Genomic DNA, 17,705 nt, shown 5'->3' on the forward strand with positions numbered 1-17,705 from the left:
CCATCATGGAGGTGACCATGGAGTCTTCAAACCACCTTCTTCAAGCAAACAACACCGACAACGGCGACATACCAACTCTCCTGAGTCCAGAAAGAAGAAGGTAACGGGAGATTCGCAGTCGAAGAGACCCTGACACTCTTCAGCGTCGTGGGACAAATCTCCATCTCGACGTCGAGATTCTCTGCCGCATGCAAGTAAGTCGGCGTTGATGCACAGCACTTCGGGCTCGAAAGCTGTGGGTCCTGAGAGACCTGAAAAGTCGACGTCTAGACACTCCGCCACCCTCGAGGGGGACGGCGTCGAGAGTCACGATGACTAACATCTCGCCGCAAGTGGGCTTGTTGACGTTGAGAGCTTCGTCGAAGTCCCATCACTCGACGTCAAGAAGATCGACGCCAACTCGGCGCCATTAGAGATCGACGTCGAGATCACCAGGCCGACGGCGAAGGTCGACGTCGAGGTCTCCACATCGCTGTAGACGATCGACGTCGAGACCACCGTTGAGAGCGGGACGGTGTTCCCATAGCAGATCCCCCTCGATCGACGCCGATGGTGGATGAGACGTCATTTGGGGACCAGTCATCATCCCTAGGACTGCATATTGTGTAAATTTCACCGGAGAAATCTCCCAAAGCTGGAGAGAAGTACAGTCTGTCGCCTCGCTGGCTGGAAGGTGTCTGGACAGGTGACTGCAGAAGTCCGGGCTCGGACTACTCTCGCACTTACTCGCCTTCTAGGATCTCTCCTCAGAGAAGCAAGTCTCCCCTCAGAAGACCAAGATCACCGTCCACGCACCGATCACGGTGCAGGGGTCGTCGGTCTCCCCCCAGAAGACCAAGATCACCTTCCAGGCACCCATCAAGGTCCAGGGGTCGTCTCAGCTCTCATCACGACCGTCCCCATAAGAGGAGACGAACGAGATCGCCCACATGGTCTTCCTCCACGAGGTCCTCGGTCCGGGACTATTCTCAGACCCCTCCATCACGGGTGTCTCCAATCGATGACATCGCGACCTTCACAATGTCCTGGGTAGGGGTGCGAAGAAACTAAACATCACTTTGCCATACCCCTGTAGTTCCCACATCTATCATCTTCGACACCTTTTATCATGGCACAGCTCCTAGACTGCTGCTTCCTTTGGTGCCAGGATTCTTGGAACCAGCTATGGCCACATTCCTCACCCCTGCTACGCTGGGCTCCGTACCATCCAGGTTTGCCAAAAAGTATAAGCCCCCAGCCGAGGATCCCTTATTTCTCAGATCTGATCCACCAGCTGACTTCGTCATTGTGGCTGCAGCCATGAGGTCTCATTCGGCGTCTGCGTCATCTTCTGTCCCCCCAGAGAAGGACAGTAAGCAGATGGACTCCTATCACAGGAAAATGTGCAATACGTCGGCTTCTTACATGAAGATTGCAAGTGCCTCAGCCCTTCTCGGGCGATATGACAGGTCCCTTTGGGACTCCCTGTCAAGGTTCACCGAGAAGCTCCCCAAAGAAGACCGGTAGGACTTCAGCGAAATTCTGCTAGAAGGTGGGTTAGTAGCCAATCAAGTTATAAGTACGGCAGCGGACGCTTCAGATCTCGCCGCTCATGGTTACTCCCATGGCATCTGTTCACGGCGCTCAGCCTGGCTGCGCCTCACAGGCCTCAAGCCTGATGCACAGAAAAAGATTCAGAATCTTCCATTTAACGGCTCCTCCTTGTTCGGGGCTCACGCCCATGAGATGAACAAGATGAAGACATAGCTGGATACTGTCAAGGCTGTAGGTCTGGAGAAGCGCAAAGAATACCGGAAGCGCTTTAGTCAGGGTGACAAACGTTCCTTCCAGCAGAGGGTTCAAACCCCTCAATGGCCCTCCCAGAACCAGCAGAGGTCCCAATTCCAGCAGAGGGGTCGTGGCAGAGGAGGAGGGAACAACAAGCAGCAACAGTCCACCACTAACCAGCCTCCCAAACAGTGAGGCATTGCTTCCTCTGCACCTGTTCGCCACTCCAGTAGGAGGGAGTATAGTTTTTCACCTGGAAGAGTGGGAAACCATAGCAAGAGTCAAATGGGTGCTGAATATTGTGCAGCATGGTTACTTGCTAAGGTTCAAGTCTCCCCCTCCGCAAGTGCCCCCGCAATTGAAGCGCCTTCCTCAACTTCAAAGTCTGATTTTACAGGACGAAGTATCTATCCTCCGGCCATAGAGGGCCATAGAGGAGGTCCCACCTCTCCAAAGAAACCAGGGGTATACTCTTGCTACTTCCTAGTCCAAAAGCGAGGAGTAGCCAAAGAGTACAGACCTATCCTCGACCTGCGCCTGCTGAACAGGTTTATCAGAAAGGAAAAATTGCAAATGCTAGCCCTGCATCAAATCTTTCCGCTCCTTCACCAGGGAGACTGGATGTGTGCCATCGACCTGCAGGACGCCTACTTTCACCTTCCTTTCTCAGTGAAACATCGCAAATTTCTCAGGTTTCAGGTCTCTCGTCACCACTACCAATATAGAGTGCTTCCGTTCGGCCTAAAATCCGCCCCACGGACATTCTCCAAGTGCATGGCGGTGGTGGCTGCCTTCCTCCGCAGGCGGCAGATCTTAGTCTATACCGAGACTGGCTCCTGAAAAGCTCCACACCTGTCCTACTCCAGAGCCATCTCTCATACTGCCTCAACCTGCTGCATTCTTTGGGGTTGCAAGTCAACTACAAGAAGTCGGTCCTCAACCCCACTCAACCGATACACTATCTGTGCGCCTCTCTGGACTCCGCAGAGGCAAGCGTGTGTCCTTCGGAGGAGAGGTTGTCATCAGTGCTTCTCAAGTACCACACTCTTCTCGACACTGCACTTCCCACAGCCAGGCAAGTGTCTTCACTACTGGGTTCGATGGCCTCGTGCATCTACATTGTGCCCAATGCACGCCTTTACATGCGGCCTCTACAACAGGCACTCGAAGATCAATAGTCTCAGAGGTCAGGTTGCTGGGAAGATCGTGTCTCTCTCCACCAAGCTGCCAGGGACTCCATCAGATGGTGGATGAAACGTTCTCACCTGCTGCAAGGTGTCCCTTTTCATCAGATGCCTCCAACACAGACAGTGGTCACAGATGCCTCAATGCAAGGCTGGGGTGCTCATATGGGTCAGCTTCAGGTACAAGGTCTCTGGACCGAGAAAGAAAGAAGTTATCACATCAACTTCTTGGAGCTACGGGCGGTCCATCTGGCGCTCAAATCCCTGTATCCTTCTCTTCAATCCAGCCACATTCAGATTCAGACAGACAACACAACAACAGTGTTCTATCTGAACAAGCAAGGAGGCACCAGGTCACGAGTCCTGTCTCTGGAAGCCCAATCCATTTGGCAGTGGCTGCTGGTGAGAGGTCTCTCAAGTCGTCGTAGTCCACCTTCCAGGAACCCTGAACGTGCAGGCAGACGGCCTCAGCAGAGACTTTGTAGAAGCCCACGACTGGGTGCTCAATGAAGATGTCGCTCAGGAGGTCTTTCGGCAATGGGGAGTGCCAGATATCGATCTGTTAGCAGACGCGGCAAACACGAAATGCCCCGTCTTCGCGTCCAGATTCCCCCAGTAGGGATCACGGTGGAATGCACTTTTGATCAGCTGGTCGCAGACATTGTTGTACTCTTTTCCTCCGCTCCCTCTAATCCCGGCGGTCATACAGACATTCTACAGGACCAACATCAGAATGATCCTGATAGCGCCGGAGTGGCCACGCCAGTGGTGGTACCCGGATCTCCTCCAACTGTCAGAGGTTCCACACCGGATGCTGCCCTGCCGCCCGGACTTACTGACCAAGAACGAGGGGAGAGTGTTTCATCCCAACCTCCATCAGGGTCCACTTAGCTACTATCACAGCATATTGAAAGTCTCCTACCCAGACCTCATTCTTTCAAATGCCTGTGGTCAATGATTTCCCAGAGGGGCTTAAGAAAGTGTTTCCACCAGTGAGGTCCCCTTCGCCTCCCTGGGAGCTTAACATTGTCCTCACCAAATTGATGGGTGCTCCTTTCGAGCCTATTCATAAGGCATCTTTGCAGCATTTGACCTGGCAGGCTGCTTTTTTAGTAGCCATCACTTCAGCCCGCAGGGTGAGTGAGATTCAGGCCCTGTGCTGCAAGGAGCCTTACACTGTTTTCCATGCCAATAGAGTGGTGCTGCGGACTGATCAGAGTTTCCTTCCCAAGGTGTTCTCGGATTTTCACATCAATCAGATTATCACGTTTCCCACTTTCTTTCCTCAGCCAACCACTCCCCCGGAAGAGAGAGCTTTACATTCTCTAGACCTCCGGAGGGTATTGAAGTTTTACCTTGCTAAAACCCTTCCACTTAGGAAGTCTGACCGGCTTTGTCAATTATGGTTCAACAAATACCGGGCTGGCTGCTTCCAAAAGATCTATTTCTAGATGGATCGTCTCCTGTATAGCCTTGTCCTACCAACTAGCCAACAAGGTTCTGCAGGGCAGACCACGAGCACACTCTACCAGAGGGAAAGCTTCTACTACAGCTCTCCTTCGCAACATTCCTTTATCTGAGATTTGCAAGGCGGCTACATGGCGCTCGATACATACCTTTACATGCCATTACTGCCTAGATTCAGATGCACAGGCCTCTTTGAGGAATTTGTTTGCATAGCTGCTGTTTGAATGTGATGTTACTTCATGTTCTATATGCTCTGTTGCTCGTCCGCGAGACTTTGGATATGGGCTTGCTACTCTATTCATAGATTATGACTATTGATGAGTTTTCCCTGGATGAGTAGGATTAGTTACTTACCTATAATCCTAGTTCTCATCCAGGGGTATACTCATCAAAGTCATTAGCGACCCACCCACCTCCCCGGACGAGCATTCTCTTCAAGTTATTGTTTATTGATTGCAGATCTACTCAGGTGCATATGCACCGTCAAAAAGAACTGACCTAACTGCCACCTGTGGTGCATCATGGGAGCAAGGGGTCTCCTGCAGGTCTTAAAGGCACGGTACCCCTACTCTAATCCCTTAAAGGCAAGGTGTCAGTTTTCTTTGTTTCTTAGTACTCTGCTGCAGCCTACAGGCAAATGCCTGCAATTACAAGTTTGCTTTATGGCAATAAAGCATTATTGTATGACAATTGTTTAGTGCTTCCTTTTTTCCTTCTGGGTTATGAAGGTAGGGGTACTACAATGCAAACCTATGTAATTTTAGCATTTTTGCCATGTTGGAAACATTTTAGGCTGCATGTATATGTTTTCACATATGCATATATATATTTGTATTTTCTATATGCTCCGGGATCCCGCACATGGGCGGGGATTATTCATAGATTATGACTTTGAGTATACCCCTGGATGAGAACTAGGATTACAGGTAAGTAACTAATCCCTCCTGGTGCCAGCCACTAACCGCAAATCCAGCCCACTCTGCACCCGCCGAACCCAGCCCGTGTTTGAGTGTACAAACACCACGAGAAGGTCCCCCCCGGTGATCCTGACCCGAGATCCGGCGACCCCTGACCTGCCTCAAGCCTCCTGACGACGCCTGCAGCCTCATTTCAGAGGAGCTCCCCTACCTCGACCAGAGCGGGTAAGAAAATCCGACGTCCCAAGACACCCCTGCACCTGACGCCCCACGGCCTTTTGTGCCCAAACCATTGGTGCCTAACCAACCCTCAACATCCCAAATTACCCCTTGAAGTGGTGGTCGTTCCTGGAAGATCCTCGTCCCCGAGCCTGCAGTGTTTCTTTGTCCTGGAGAATCTCCATTGAAATCAACAGGGCACCCGACCTCAAAACAGCACCCTGCACCCAGCCGCCCTAGTGCTGCTGTTGGTACACCTTTGGTGCTACTTTGGTCCCCAACTAGCCCTGTGCTAAACCCTAGGTGCTTTGCTCCCACAACCCCGTGGCCTGCTTGCCAGCAGCCACCATCCGGAGCCCCCCTATCCTCCTAACATTGGGACTCAACACTCTGCACCCGGCCGCCCTAATGCCGCTGAGGGTATAACAGAGCATCACTTACCCTGGGAGAGCCCTGAGTCGAACCCCAGAACCCCAACTCCAAAACCGAGTACTCACCTCGAAACCGATAACCTGCTTTTCCTCATAGGATAACATTCACACTTTTTCTCCCAAAAAGTTTCTAAGTGTCGACTTTTGAAAACTATGAATATTCTTTAAAAATAGCACAAATAACCAAAACGCAGTTTTTCAACTGTTTTCAGGAAATGTCCCAGTGCTGAATCTAGGTATCCAGCACTGAGTAGGAAGAGTAACGCAAAAGTATCTTACCTGTGAATTAAATTTCCTTCCAAAGGATAACATTGGTGGTTCTCTGTGAAAAAGTTTCTAAGTGTCAACTTTTGAAATACAAGAATATTCTTTAAAAATTGTACATCTAACTAAAACACATTTTCTCAGCTGTTTTCAGATAATGTCCCAGTGCTGAATCTAGGATCCAGCACTATTAGAAAAAGTAATCCGAATAGTGACTTACCTGCAATTTATTGAAAAAGCCTATTCATTCCAATATACTGTATTTGCTAAGTGTTGCATACTACTGCTCCCTTGTAAATTCAACAAAGTACCATTCCTATTGCATTTTCAAACAGTTCTATATCCAGTAACTTATTACTGAAAAGTATTTAATGCTTACCTGTTCCAGGCTTGCTTGGTTCTAATAATAAACAGTATATTTTTGATACAAAAACAATTGGCCTAGAGTTCAGTTCTTGAGTGTGTGAGACCATTTGCTGACTGAGTGTATACAACAAATGCTTTACACTGTCCTCTGATACTGCCTTACTGCTCGATCAAGCTACCACTTTAGAGAGTAAGGTTCTATCTAACTTTAACCTCTGCCTACCTCTGGAGACTCTTGGACTCTATGCACACTGTACCTCACTTTGGTGCAGTATATATAGAGCCAGTTTCTTACAACACCTACAAAGCCCTCCATGACCAAGGACCAGCATACCTGAGCCACCGCCTGAACTTCCACCAACCTTCCAGAAACCTCCTCTCACCTTTCCCTCGCACAGACATTGCTTCTCCGTTGCTGCTGCACCGGAGGACAATCATTCTCCCACCCCGCCGCCAAATCCTTGTACTCCCTTGCCCTCCACCTGTGAACATCACCCTTGTTGACAGACTTCAGGAAAGGACTTAAGGCCCGGCTGTTCAACTAAGACCTGCAACCCAGCGCCTGGATACCCTCTCAGGTGACAAGCTGCGCTATACAAGTAGGGATTGATTGATTGCAAGTGAAAATTTTACTTTGTACTACTACAAGGTTCAAACCATGTATGGACTGTTGCAAACAGATGTCTGGAGTATGTTTATGGTGCCTCGGGTTTGAGAACGATTTGAGGTGCTTTGATGACTGTGCCCAGATTAATTTAAAGGCCATACAGGATCTCGGCGCTGTATGTCTGCAAACATTAGAAAACTTCACACTGTGACTTGTTGAAGTCAAAAGGAAGATTCCGTTCCTGCTCCAGAATTCCTTCCTGCAGTAGATAGACTTTACAGTCAGTCTTCCTTTAAGTCAGAAAAAAAACATAATAAATAAAAGTGGGAATCAGTCCCTTTTCGGCACTCTCATACTCCGGATCAGAAGCCTAATTCCGATGTATGCCAGATTTCCAGCTCCGGTGGCTGTAGAGCAAGTGGAGGCCTTAACGAAGACCATTCTGAACATTTTTGGTATTCAATGGTTCCTCTGGTGCACACTTCAGACCACAGTGATGCGCAGGCAACTTGAGTCGGACTTCCACTGGTGGGTCCTCACGTGGCACCCCGCTTTGGGTTTAGTATTGGCTCCTGTGCCAACTTTGATTCTGACGTCACCCACTGTGCTGGTTCTGTTTGCATCGACTCCCATTGTGATTTCTGACTCTAAGCAAAATAAACCTAGGCTGAACCCTCCTCCCACTGGTGTACAGCCAGCTTGCAACACTTCTGAATCCGATACCTTGACCTTATCACTCTGTTGGGTTCAGGCGTAACTCAGTCTTTTCGGCACTGATTTGTACAGTGAGAATTCTGATGAAGGGAATGATTTTGTCCCCCAGTATGATGAGAACTGGTATGAAGATAATAGTGTAGGAAACTGGGTTTCTGTTGTAGTACCCCCCTCATATTTTGCCGGACTACTGATGGACTTTACCTTGATGTGCCCTGGGTGTAGGAAAGTGGCTCTATATATACTGTTCTCAAATAGATACAGTGTGTATAGGGTCCACAGTTCCCAGAGGTTTGGCAGAGGCTAAAGTTAGATATAACCTTACTCTCTAAAGTGGTAGCTTGATCGAGCAGTAAGGCAGTATCAGAGGACAGTGTAAAGCATTTGTTGTACACACTCAGTCAGCAAATGGTCTCACACACTCAAGAACTGAACTCTAGGCCAATGGTTTGTATATAAAAATATATGGTTGTTTTATTTTAGAACCAACAAGAGGTATCAAAATATACTTTCTCAGAATGAGATGCTTTAGTTACATACTTTGAAGAGGACAATTGACTTGGAATGCAATAGTTAGTTTGTTGCAATAGGCAACACAATTTCAAACACAATAATACATTGAGCTCAATGGGAATTTTAAGTTTTTGCAATTGATTACTTTCAGGATTACTTTTCTAACTCCAGAACTGGATCCTAGATTCAGCCCTGGGACAGTTCTTTGAAACAAGTGAGTAAATACTTTTTAGTTACTGTTGTGATTTTTAAGCAATATTTTGCTATTTTAAAAGTTGAAACTTAAAAACTTTTTCTGATCAAATCACCAATGTTATCCTATGGAAGGAAATTCACTTAGCATGTAAGTGGGGTTATGGTTACTTTTTCTAGGTCAGTTTTGGATCCTGAATCCAGCACTAGTGTACCACCTGTAAGCAGTTGAGAACCTACGTTTAAGTTATACAGGCGATTTATAAGGAATATTTATACGTTTGCAAAATCGACACTTAGAAGAAATTTCACAGAAAAACAGTCAATGGTTTCCTATGGGAGAAAATTGCGTAAGTACGGCTGGGAGTACTTTTCAGGGTCAGTGCTGGGCACCAAAATCCAGCGCTGGGATCTCTCCTAATAGCAAGTGAGTATTTCCGTGTTTGTTACTCGGTTGATTTTAGCTGAATATTTTAAAGTTTAGAAACTCCACACTTAAAAGAAATTTCAGAAGATGCCAGTCAATGTTACCCTATGGAAGAAAAGTGAGGTTCGAGGCATATGAGCTGCTGCAGTCACATTATTGCATTAGATCGCCGCCTAGTGTTGGGTCCGGATGTTGCACGTTGTTGTCTCAGAAGAGTCTTCGAGATCTCACGAGATAGGTGACTCCTCCCCTGGACTACAGTGCGCATGGACAGCTCCTCCATCGTCAGATTGTTTTTTTCCGCCATCGGGTTCGGATGTACTTCTGCGACGCCAACTTCGACTCCGAAGTTTTCAACTTTCTTCACAGCAAATCAAAGTATCTCGACGGGATTGCTCTCCGGTCGATACCCTATAACTTTACAAGACTTTATTTCTCATATTTCCATTGACGCAGGCCTCCGGGCCTATCGACGCCACTCGGGCCCATGGAAAGGACCCCCTTCAAAAAATGCCCCCAGTGTGGTGCTAAATACCCACACACGGATCATCACCCGGTGTGCAACAGATGCCTATCTCCGGAGCATAAAGAAGAAGACTGCTCAGCCTGCGCACTCTTCCGTTCTAAAACACAATCGGGAACCGAAGGGCCCATCAACAAGCGATGCATCGACAAGCAGCAGCACCGGCACCGGACGATATCTTCGGCCCCTCGGATGCCGAGGACTCGGACGATCTACAGCTCGTCACAGTCGAAGAATCGGACTCAGATGACCCAATCCCAGCGGGGCAGCATGTGAGTACCGATGCCCCTGTCCCAATCACCCCACATAAGGCTCCGGTCAAGACATCGCCACAAGGCTTCGTCACGATCGAAACATCCCTTCGGAAGCCCCACCCTCGGGCCCAGCTCCGAAGATAATAGAAAAGCCTTCCGGTAGCTCGGGACCGAGCAAACCGTATCTCCCTACACCCAAAATGCCTTCAACGCTGAGAAAAACACATACGGCTCCGACGCCGAAAGACTCGACCGTTCCCAAAAACGTCGAGCCGAAGCATCTAGAGTCGAAAACTGTCGATCCAAGAAAAATATCGACCCGAAAAAGTTAATCGACCCGAAAAAGACTAACGACTCAAAAAAGGTCACCGAGCCTAAACAACAGATCGAACCCAAGAAAACGGTCGATCCGAAAAAGGACGTCTAAGTCAAGAAAGCTCCCGAAGCGAACAAAAACAAGGTTCCCGAGCCAAACAATTCGAAGCCTACAAATCCTTCGACTCCCAGTAAAAAACACCAAAAATCTTCGGTGCCGAAACCACCAAATACAGAGGAGGAGCTGTTTTTTCCGGATCCTGTCGATCCAAAACAGAAAAGAATCATCATAGACCCTAACACAGGTCATGTGGTGCTCCACAAGAAGAAAATTCATCCTGCCTTACCCTCTCCTATTCCTCTAAAAAGGAAGGACATTGCTACTTCTCCTATTAGGCCTGTCACCCCTCCTCCTCTCTCTCCTATTCTGCCTTATGTGCCATACACACCCCCCATGCCTCCACAGCCTGTTGGGGACCCAGATGAGGACATAGATCATGATCCACAAGACCCTTATGACGATGCTGATGACACAAATCCCAACCTGGACACATGGGGAGACCCATATTCACCAGACAATAACACCTCTTCTAGACCCCACACCATACCCTTCAAAACCATCCCCTCCTGACGACCTCATTGCATTCCATCAGTTAGTAGACAGGGCTGCTAGTTTCCACGGGGTAGATATGCATGCTGACCCTCTGGAAGAGGATTTCTTGCTGGACACCTTCCCAACCACAGAAAGAAGTGTCCGCACTTTACCCATGCTCAAAGGGGTTTTAAAACATGCACCAGAAATGTTCAAAGACCCCATTAGTGCTAAAATACTCAACCCTAGACTGGAAAAGAAATATAGAGCAGCACCCTCCGACCCTACATACATCAAGGGTCAACTACAGCTGGACTCTTTAGTAGTCGCCAATGCACGAAAAAGGGCAAACTCACAAACCACTGGCGATGCCGCACCACCAGAAAAAGAGTCCAAACTACTGGAGGCATCCGGGAAAAGGGTGGCTTCACAAGCAGCCAACACCTGGAGAATAGCTAACACACAAGCATTGTTAGCTAGATATGACAGGGCACACTATGACAAACTAGAGGAGCTGCTACAACATCTCCCTGACCCATATAAACAGGCAAATGATCTTATCCAAGAAGGACATTTCATAACTAATGCCTCGATAAAGTGTGCTCTAGATGCAGCTGACACAGCTTTTAGAACAGTCAATACAAGCGTAATGTTAAGAAGACACGCATGGCTTCGCATATCCGGTTTCAAACCTGAGGCGCAAACTACTATTCTCAATCAACCCCTTAACCAAGATTTCCTGTTCGGGCCTGAAACAGATGTCCTACTAGACAAAATGAAAAAGGACACTGACACCGCTAAATCTATGGGTGCACTGCAATCTTATCAATCCAAACGTTCCTTTCGTAGATCTTCCTATAGGGGAACAGGGAGAGGGAATAATACACAAACCTCTCAACCTTTCCAAACTACCTCTCAAAACACATTTCACAAAGGCAGAGGAGGATATAGAGGAAACAATACTATAGGCAGAGGTAACAACAACAACTGTACCTCCACCACTCCCAAACAGTGACCTCTTACACCTGCCTCCAGACCATTTAACACCAGTCGGAGGCAGATTATCACAGTTCCTACCTGCCTGGGAATCCATCACAACAGACAGGTGGGTGAAGCAAATTATCCATTCTGGTTACTGTAGGAGAGTAGGGTCTGCTTTCTATGTTCACCCCCACATTTTGCTTTTGCTTTACTGGTTTTCGACTTAGATGTGGCTGTGGGCCTGCTAATCAGACCCACAGCCCTGCTGTTCTCTCTCTAAATTGATACCATGTACTTTAGGTGCATAGCCCATTTGGATAGGATCACCTTATTTGGCCCCTGTACAGTGTACCTTAGGTACCCAGGGCATAGGTGTATCCTAGGCCTACCAGGGGCTGCAGCATGTATTATGCCACCCCTGGCCTGGTCTTCCATTTTGACACAACTGGCTGATCACTCAGCTGGGGCAAGGTCGTGTAATCACCCCTCGCTTAGGTGTAGTATTCCTATACCTAACTTACATATAGACACATGTGTACCTATCAGCCACTCCTATGGCAGGCCTTAACAATCCTGGAGGCAGAGTGCTTGGTAACATGTGAGATGGTGCTCTAGCATGAGCTGAGCCTGTCTGCAGCTTTCGGAACCATGTCCTTATAGCTGTTCTATGATATAGCCTACCATATACTCTTAAAGTGCCTTATAATCTTAAACGGTTATGGTAACTATGGTTTGGCTGTATCAAAACATGTCGTGTAAGGTGTCTAACACTTTGGAATAATACCCCCATACCATTTCTGGGGATGAGGATATTATCCCTCCTTCTAGAGGGAGAAGACATGTTGTAACCTACTTACCCGGTTAAAGTTAACCAGAGCCCCAGCATCACAAAATGGATGCTGCTGCCACGACACAAGTCTGACCTCCTGCTGCTGGGAGTGATCCCGGCAAGGGAGGCTTGGACAATAGGTTTCCTGCCTTGGGAGGTAAGAGCACCACCCCAGACAGGCCTTAGTGTATTGGGGCAGGGAGGGATAAATGAAACGAGACACTGCCTGGGGCACACAAGGTGTCCCATGCATAGTCCAGTTCAAACCGGTGCTGGGGCACTCCAGCCCCAGTCCTGGCGCGAAACTGGACAAAGGGAAGGAGGTGTAACCACCCCCCTCCCAGGTCCCACCCATAAGGCGTGACCTAGCAGGCAACCCAGCCCCCCAGATTAGTATAAGAGTGGTAGCTGGGCCCCAGGAGATTAGATTATCCTGAACCTGCAACTTGAACAGAAACTCTGGACCTTCGACATTCGACGAAAGAAGAAGACTGAAGAATCTCCCTTGTGGCCAAGGAGTGGCTACCCTGTGCAAACAGGCACCATCAAGAGACTTACCCTTTGCTGAAGTTCTACGAGGGACCGACTGCAGAGCCCGACCAGAGCCTTGACTTCCAGACTTCTCCGACCCTGATCCACATCCACAGCCGAGCTGAGATCCGTGGAGGCGACGAGAGACGTGGGACCGGCGACCTGGGAAAAGTGGCGAGTATCTTCCAGCGCAGCTTCTGAGGTACCCTCGAAGTTGTGCACCGGGGATTGAGAAGCCCCAACCCCAAGCACCATCTGCACCGAAGATCAGCCCCCCACACTCCACGAGTCCTGCGTGGGGCCCTTCAGCATTTTCCTGCTTGCCGCGTCTGTCCGGTTGCTTGCCCGCTGGCTAGTGGCCTTTGTGACGACGCACCCTGAAATCTTCTGCGCTGGTTTGGCTCCTCCAGACTGGCTCCCGCTTCTCTGCAAAGAAGAAGCACCCCAGACCTTCCTGGTCTGCACCAGAAGCAAGTCCTTCGTTCTTCGTGGGTTCCGCTTGCCAAGGCTTGGTGAGTCCTAGTCCAACTTCGACGCCGCCGACAGCAAGAGCCTTCGTGGGACAGCTCGCCTCCTGGTCCTGGTCGTCCTCGACGCTTCCTGGTCCTCCTGGCTGCAACGACAAGCTTCACCTTCACCTGTAATCTTCACGACATCGCCTGGTTCCTTCCTGGTTCCACGTGGTCACTGGCTAGTGACCTTGACTCTGTCCCTTCTGCTTGCAGGTTTCTTCTCTTCTTGATCCCAGCCTTGGGATCCACCGGACACTCTTCACTGACTGCCTGTCAGCATCTTTCTTCAGGCATCCATAGGAGTCGACGACGAAAACGACGCATCTTCATCCCTATGCACCTGCAGCCTGTGGGCTAGGTAACTTGGGTACTCCGGTGCTCATCAGGATAGTGACTATCCTAGTGTCTAGTTTTCAAGTCTCAACTTCCTAGCTACTCCGGAAGTGTCCTAAATCTACCGTTTTCTAAACTGTACTATTGCTATTGACTTTTACGCATTACGCGTGAGTGTTTCCACTCTGCACACGAATCCCGTGGGCCTCCCACTTCCTAACTAACGCTAGTGTAGTGTAGCCCCAGCGATTCTCTAGGCCTAGGCCTATTCTATTTCCGTGACAGTGGTTCTTATACCACTTAATTAGTATATGGTTTGCGTGGCCCCTAGGGCCTAACTGTATTACTTACCTGTGTGACTTAATATATGCTTAAATAAGACTGTGTTGTACTTGCCTCTAATCTCATAAAGAGTGCTGAGGGTTTGCTTAGAATAAATACACTTTATTTTATATATATATCTGTTGTGGTGTCCTTTCATTTGGTATTCAATGGATTATATATGGTATCACAGCTGGCTTCACATGCCATTCAGAGTTTAGCCTAAGACTGCTCTTGTCCATGCTACCACTAGGATAGCTGGTCTATAAGGTTGACTTTACAACCAATCACCATAAGGGTATTTGGACTGATATAAGGTGTACACTATAACTAGTGACATTATACATCAGGCCAACTTCTCACAATGAGACCAAGTGTATGGCCTGCGCCCGGTTCCGGTCTAAAAAGACCCTTCGGAATCGACGAGCGGCTAGATTGGAGGCCAAAAAATCAGCGCCTAACCCGGTTAACATATTCAGTACCGAGGATGAAGAAGTCGAGAGCGTCGAAGAGGTAGAACAATTCGAATACGTTGAAGAGCGGGATGTTCATAAACAATCGGGCCCTGCTTCGGAGCATGACTCCCAATAGGACGACGAAGATGAGGAGATCTTCGAGGACGAAGAAGTCGTCAACTAGGTAGTGTGAGAAAGTGCCATCTTTCTTGCATGGTATGCCCCCACTTTTTGCTAAATTGCTGAATGTACTTCGATTGAGTGTACCCTGGGTTCCTGCCAATCAGGTGCCCAGGGCCTATGTTCCTTCCTTAAACCACACAAACCCCAAATTGGCAAACCCTAGCCACATGTCAGCCCCTAGTAAATGGTACCCTAGGTACCCAGGGCCTTGTGACCAGGGAAGGCCTCTAAGGGCTGCAGCACTCATTGTGCCACCCTCAGAGGCCCTGTACCCTTACACACACACACTGCCCTTGCAGGCTGAGTGTCTGGGTGCAGGACAAAACAAAGAGTCGACATGGCACACATCACTGTGTACCATGCCCATCACCTACACTGCCAAGGCATATGTCAGCCACCCCTCTAGCTGGGTGCATTACGCCTATGGTGTGGGCACAGGAGCAGGAGCCCTGTGCCCCTACAGTACCCAGGTCCATTCTTGGGCACTGTAAGTGCAGTGCTGTCATTTAAGAATACATGGTGCTGAGAGCTTGTCAAACACGAGCTCCACAGCACCATATTGGCAACACTGAAGCCTGGGAAGTTTGGTATCAAACTTCTCAGCACATTGAACCCACACTGATGCCAGTGTAGGATTTAATGTACTAAGCACCCCAGAGGGCATCTTAGAAGATGCCCCCTTACAGCTAACTTGCAATCCACGTCTGCTCTGAGGCTGCCCAGGCTGCCACACAGCAGACACGTTGCTGGACCCCTGGGTGGGAGAGCCCCTGCTCTCCCGGGCCTGCAACAATGCACATCCTGGGTGAGGTGAGAAATCTCCTCCCCCAGGATGAGCAAAGGGAAGCTTCAAAGGCATGCCGCCAGTTGGAGTTTCCCCAGGCCACTGCAACCCCCCACTCTGGCGGGAAGCTTGGCCGGAAACCCCATACAAGGACAGGGGATGTGCCAGCCTGCCCACCCCACCCCTCAGGTGGGGGAGGCGAGGTGAAGCACATCTCCGGGCTCTCGCCATCTTGAAGATGGGAGGCCCTACCCTATCAGGATCAGGCTACTGCCCCCCTCCCACAGGAGAGAGGCAGGATAGGGGGTGTACCCACCCCAGGACAAGGACCCATTGGTCCCTGGCCTTCACCTACCTGTAACGCCCCTAAATCTAGTATTTAGGGGCCCCCTGAACCTTCCTTCCTCAGATTCCAGATAGAAAAACGACAAGAAGAGCAAGAAGAACAAAGACCTGCCCTGCAGCTGCTAAAAAGAGAAGAAGACACCAACTGCTTTGGCCCCAGCCCTACCGGCCTGTCGACTCTCGAACCTGCACCAGCGCGGCATCCCACGTGGCCAGCAACCTCACCAACCCCGGAGGACCTGGCTACCTTTTAGCTCTAAGCCCCTGGGACTCCCACGAGTAGAGGCTCTACTCAAGAAACCTACTTGCTATCCCTGGCACCAGCCCGGGACCGCGGACCCAACACCCTCTGCACCAGCCAAGCCTGGCCAGTGCCGGAGTGGACAAAGACCCAGAGGACGACCCCACGGCGACTGTGACCCAGAGTCCGGCACCCAAGGACCCCCCTCGACATCCCGGAAGAAGCCTGCAGCCTCAGAACCAAGTGCCACCCCAGCCGCGATCAACCAGAGGGTAAGATTCCCGACGTCAAAAGGCACCCCTGCACCCGGCGCCCTGCGACCCCCTGTGCCCAATCCCGGGGTACCCACCTAACCTACAACTACCCAACTTACCTCTCGAAGTGGTGGTGGCACCTGAAACATCCTCGTCCCCGAGCCTGCAGCCTCTTTCCAAACCGGAACATTCCCATTGATTTCCATTGAGCGCCCTAAGGCTCAAAAGCACCCTGCACCCAGCCGCCCGAGTGGCCCTGGCAGTGCCCTCTCTACACTAACCTACTTCCCCACTTGCCCTGAGTAAGTGACCAGGAGCCCAGCTCCCACAGCCGCGTGGCTTGCCAGACAGCAGCCACCAACCAAGGCCCCCCTATCCCTCATAGGATAACATTGGGCCCAACTCTCTCTGCACCCGGCCGTCCTGAAACCGCTGAGGGTGAACCAACTGTACCTACCTGACACTGGGGGACCCCTGAGTCCATGCCCGGAATTTCAACACTACCAGTCGAGTACTTACCCTTAAACCGCTAACTTCATTTTCCTCATAGGGTAACATTGACTGGCTTTTTCTTCAAAAATCTTCTAAGTGTGAACTTTTCAAAACTGCAAAAATTCACCAAAAATCAGCCAAGTGACAAAAACGAATTTACTCACCTGCTCCTAGGTGAGCTCCCAGTGCTGGATCTTGGTGCCCAGCCCTGACTCTGAAAAGTGTTCACAACTATACTTACTTCTAACTCATTTTTCTCCCATAGGAAACCATTGTCTGCTTTTCTGTGAAATTTCTTCTAAGTGTCTACTTTTGCAAATTTGAAATATTCTTTTAAAATCGTACCATTTCTGCAAACGAAATTACTTACCTGCTTTTGATAAGGACCCCAGTCCTGGGTCTAGGCACCCAGTCCTGGATTACTAAAGTAACGATAAAGTACTCTACCTGCAATTTGAATTTCTTGCCATAGAGATCCATTGAATGTTTTCTGTGAAATATTTTCTAAGTGCTAACTTTTGAAATAGCTAAATATTATTTAAAAATCATTACAGTTATTAAGTCGACTTTCATCACTTGATTCTGAATACTGACCCCAGGCTGGTTCTAGGATCCAGACCTGGAATTCCAAAAGTAATCTGAAAAGTAATTTATTACAAATAACCTGAATTTACCATTGAGCTCAATGCATT

General features: G+C 49.3%; 2 protein-coding genes across 8 annotated transcripts in view; both read left to right on the forward strand.

The window, feature by feature from the left end:
• Positions 1 to 17,705, forward strand: part of LOC146871232 (ATP-dependent chromatin remodeler CHD8-like) — a 2,388,691-nt gene that overhangs the window by 888,264 nt on the left and 1,482,722 nt on the right. The gene's annotated exons all lie outside the window — the stretch shown is intronic.
• The window catches only part of LOC146871235 (uncharacterized), a 63,178-nt gene continuing 55,204 nt past the window's right edge, over positions 9,732 to 17,705 (forward strand). Inside the window, exon 1 of the mRNA XM_085599722.1 lies at positions 9,732 to 9,863. Within this exon, the coding sequence (XP_085455848.1) occupies positions 9,732 to 9,863 (132 nt within the window). The remainder of the gene's footprint in view (positions 9,864 to 17,705) is intronic.

The sequence above is a fragment of the Triturus cristatus genome, chromosome 1_1 (genome assembly GCF_964204655.1).
Source record: "Triturus cristatus chromosome 1_1, aTriCri1.1, whole genome shotgun sequence".
Lineage (NCBI taxonomy): Eukaryota > Metazoa > Chordata > Amphibia > Caudata > Salamandridae > Triturus > Triturus cristatus.